The sequence below is a fragment of the Acanthisitta chloris genome, unplaced genomic scaffold (genome assembly GCF_000695815.1).
Source record: "Acanthisitta chloris isolate BGI_N310 unplaced genomic scaffold, ASM69581v1 Scaffold40763, whole genome shotgun sequence".
Lineage (NCBI taxonomy): Eukaryota > Metazoa > Chordata > Aves > Passeriformes > Acanthisittidae > Acanthisitta > Acanthisitta chloris.
The window spans coordinates 1-3,343 of NW_008666122.1; the positions used below are offsets into that span (position 1 = coordinate 1).

Below are 3,343 nucleotides of genomic sequence, written 5' to 3' on the forward strand. Positions count from 1 at the left end.
AAAAAAAAAAGGATTGGGGCTGGGGGGCAAGAAAGGGGTTGGGAATGTTTCTCTCTCCCCTCTGGCTCCCACCACTGACCCAGGTCAGGATTGGAAAGTGCATATGGGGAATCAAACAAAGCTTCCCAAGGCAACATAGGGATTATTCCCAATCCATGCCCAGCAAATCCTGCCTGGATTTGCCTGCAGAGCCCCCACAACTCACCGCTATACTGACTTTTCCCAAGATCTCCTCAGGAATTCTTTTGGCTTCTTTCAATACTTGATCCAAGGAACCACCATCCTGAAAGAAACAACATGGCAATGACCAACACAGCAATTCCCAGCAGAAAAACACACATTAACTGCCTGTACAAGGGAGCAAGTGGTGTATAAGTCCATTGCACGTTGAGCTCACTCCAAAAAAAAAAAAAGAGAGATTTGATGATTTGAGCTCAAGTTTATCACCAACAACTAATTTAATGCTGTTTTCAACCACTTCTGCTTCTTGCTGTTGGTTCTTCGCTTCCTCCCATCAATGGGAATGCAGAGATGATGCTGGTTTGGAGGAGAAAGAAGCTCACTCTCTAGCAGAAACAAGAGCAAACACTCAGAGAGCTTCTCAGCAGGCTCTGGAGAGCAGTGGGTTGACAACGTTTCCGCTTGGCCAAGCCCCAAACCTCTGTTTCCGCTTTCCACAAGTCACTGTCTCCCTCACTTTGAGGCCTGAGCAGGAGCATGTGGTTCCTGCCAGGGCCCCAACCCCTGTCCCCTGCACTTGGGGAAGGTCTATAGAGGAGGCTGGGGCACTCACCATGTGCTCCATGCAGATGGAAATCTCTCCATCGCTGTAGAAGGCTCCATAAAAGCCCACGATGTAAGGGGAATTGCATTCGTGCAGCACCTGCAGCTCCCTGATGATCTGGTTCCTGATGGCTGGTTTGATTTCTAGGTGAATCAGCTGTTAAGAAAGAGAAGCAGAGGATCATAGTTAAGAGGTTGGGATGGAGCTTAGAGATGATCCAGCCCCAACCCCCTGCCCTGGGCAGAGACACCTCCCACCAGAGCAGGTTGCTCAAGGCTTTATCCAACCTGGAATGAACAGTGCTGTCACAGGGTTAGGGCAGCCACTACTTCCCTGGGCAACCTGGGCCAGTGTCTCAGCACTCTCAGAGCAGCTGTGGCTGCTCCATCCCTGGGAGTGTTCCAGGCCAGGTGGAAGAAGAGAAGCCCCAGGGAGACTTTGGAGCCTCTTCCAGTGCCTAAAAGGGGCTCCAAGAGAGCTGGAGAGACTTAGGACAAGGGCCTAGAGGGATAGGACAAGGGGGGAGTGGCTTAAAGCTGAAGGATGGCAGGGCTAGATGGGATATTGGGAAAGAATTCCTCCCTGTGAGGGTGCTGAGGCACTGGAATGGATTTCCCAGAGCAGCTGTGGCTGCTCCATCCCTGGGAGTGTTCCAGGCCAGGTTGGCTGGGGCTTGGAGCAACCTGGGCTAGTGGAAGGTGTCCCTGCCCAAGGCAGGGGGTGGGACTGGATGAGCTTCAAGGTCCTTCCCACCCAAACCATTCCAGGTTGTAGGCAGAGGGAGAGTCCTGTGCAGGTTGTCAGTCCCGGAAGGAGCAGCAGCCACGGGACACACTGGGATTGCACAGGGCACGAGCGGAAAGACGAGTCAGAAGTTTGTTTGCTGCAGCTCTGACTCAGCAGACAGCAGCATTTTCACAAGCTCTGGAGGTGTTGTAAGAAGGTGCTCCGAGATCATGGAAACCACAGCAAATGCAAAACCCCATGAAGATTCTGCACGTGGCTGAGAAGCTGCTTTGGGGCTCCACTTGGAGTCAGTTAGCACAGCTGTGTGGAGAGAAGCAAACTGCTCTGCTGGGAGGTGTCCCTGCCCATGGCAGGAGTGGGACTGGATCAACTTTAAGGTTCTTCCAGCCCAAACCAGCCTAGGATTCCATGATACCAACAGCAGGAGAGAGCAGAGCCTTTGGATGAAGCCATCCTGCACAGGAGTGGTTGCACTGATCACTGACTCTGCTAAGAGGCACATGAAGCATCTCCTAATCTTCTGCTACAGTAGAAAATATCACCCAAGAACCCACACCTGAGAGAAACCACTGCCACTGCTTGGAATGACCTTGGGGATCTGTTAAGTGGGTGGTGAGGAATGAGGAATGTGTATGCCAAACCCATTCCTCCCCCTGCCACTTCCAACCCTCCTAAGAGCCTCAAAGGATCTGCTTCCAGCCAGTTTATCCATTAAAACCAGCTTCACTGGGAGAAAAATAGACTCATGTTTTGACATCTGGGTCTCCAAAGCCCAGGGATCTCTTGGAGACTGTGGCCTCTCCCAAAGGAGGACCTGGAGACAGGCTCCATGTAGGACCTATGTGGGGACAGCCAGGACTGTGCTCCTGACCCTGCAGAGGAAATCCAACTCAAACCACCTCTCCCACAGCCAGGGGAGAGTCCCAGTCCCTCTCCAACACACCACCACAGCTCATTCCTCCCTCCCCCTCGTTACCTTCCGTGCCATAATGAGCCCTGAGGGTTTGTGCTGCACTTTGGTGACCACCCCACCATTGCCAGCCCCCAGCTCAGAGATCCTCTCAAAGTCATCATCCTTGAGCTCTCCCACTTTGGCTTTCTGGGTGAGGAAAGCTTCCAGGCGCTTCTTCTGCTGCTCATCCAGCTCCAACTCCTCCAACTTCTTCTGCAGGTCCACCAGGTTCGCCCTGGAGAGGGGAGGAGGAGATGGGAGGATGGTCAGGAAGGAATGGCAGGGAAAGGAGGAGCTGTTTATTAGGGAAGTGACTGCTAACCAACCCCTGACAGTGCAGCAAAGCTCTGGGAAGAGGCAGAGCTCAGCCCCAGTGCTGCCAGGGTCACCCATGGCCCCACAGTGCAGTCCCTGCCCGACACACACCTCTCCTCTGGAGAGGAGCTTTGTGCAGTCAGCTGCTCTGGGAAAGCCAAGGAGTAAGGAAAATCCTTCAATCCTTAAAGAGGCAGCACAGCTCAGCCCAGAGGGAACAGCAGCACCAGCAACTGCTCCCTGTGCAGGGAAGCCAAGCTTGGGTTTCGCTGAGAAACATGAGAAGGGCTGACCATGGTGTCCTCTGCTCCATTACACTCCTCCCCACGGCCCCCAAACCCCCTCCTGAGCACAAAGGGGTGTCTGTGCTCCCCCAGCACCTGCTGCTGAGCTCCTATGGCTCTACACAAGCTTCAGCTGCTCTCTCCCATTTGCTGCCCACCCCCTTGTCCCCCTCACCCACACCAGGAGGGTCTCACCCCATCCCTTCCACCCAGCACCCCCATAGGAGGCTCTGCCCCCCTCTCCACCACCTCTCACCCCAC

General features: G+C 54.1%; 1 protein-coding gene across 1 annotated transcript; it reads right to left on the reverse strand.

The window, feature by feature from the left end:
- Positions 1-205: 205 nt before the first annotated feature.
- LOC103799639 (dual specificity mitogen-activated protein kinase kinase 2) lies at positions 206-2,718 on the reverse strand (the record flags this gene model as incomplete). The annotated part of the gene is made up of 3 exons (XM_009071977.1): positions 206-283; positions 794-940; positions 2,508-2,718. Coding segments are annotated over 3 exons (436 nt in total), but the record flags the coding sequence as incomplete, so codon positions are not given.
- Positions 2,719-3,343: the final 625 nt, after the last annotated feature.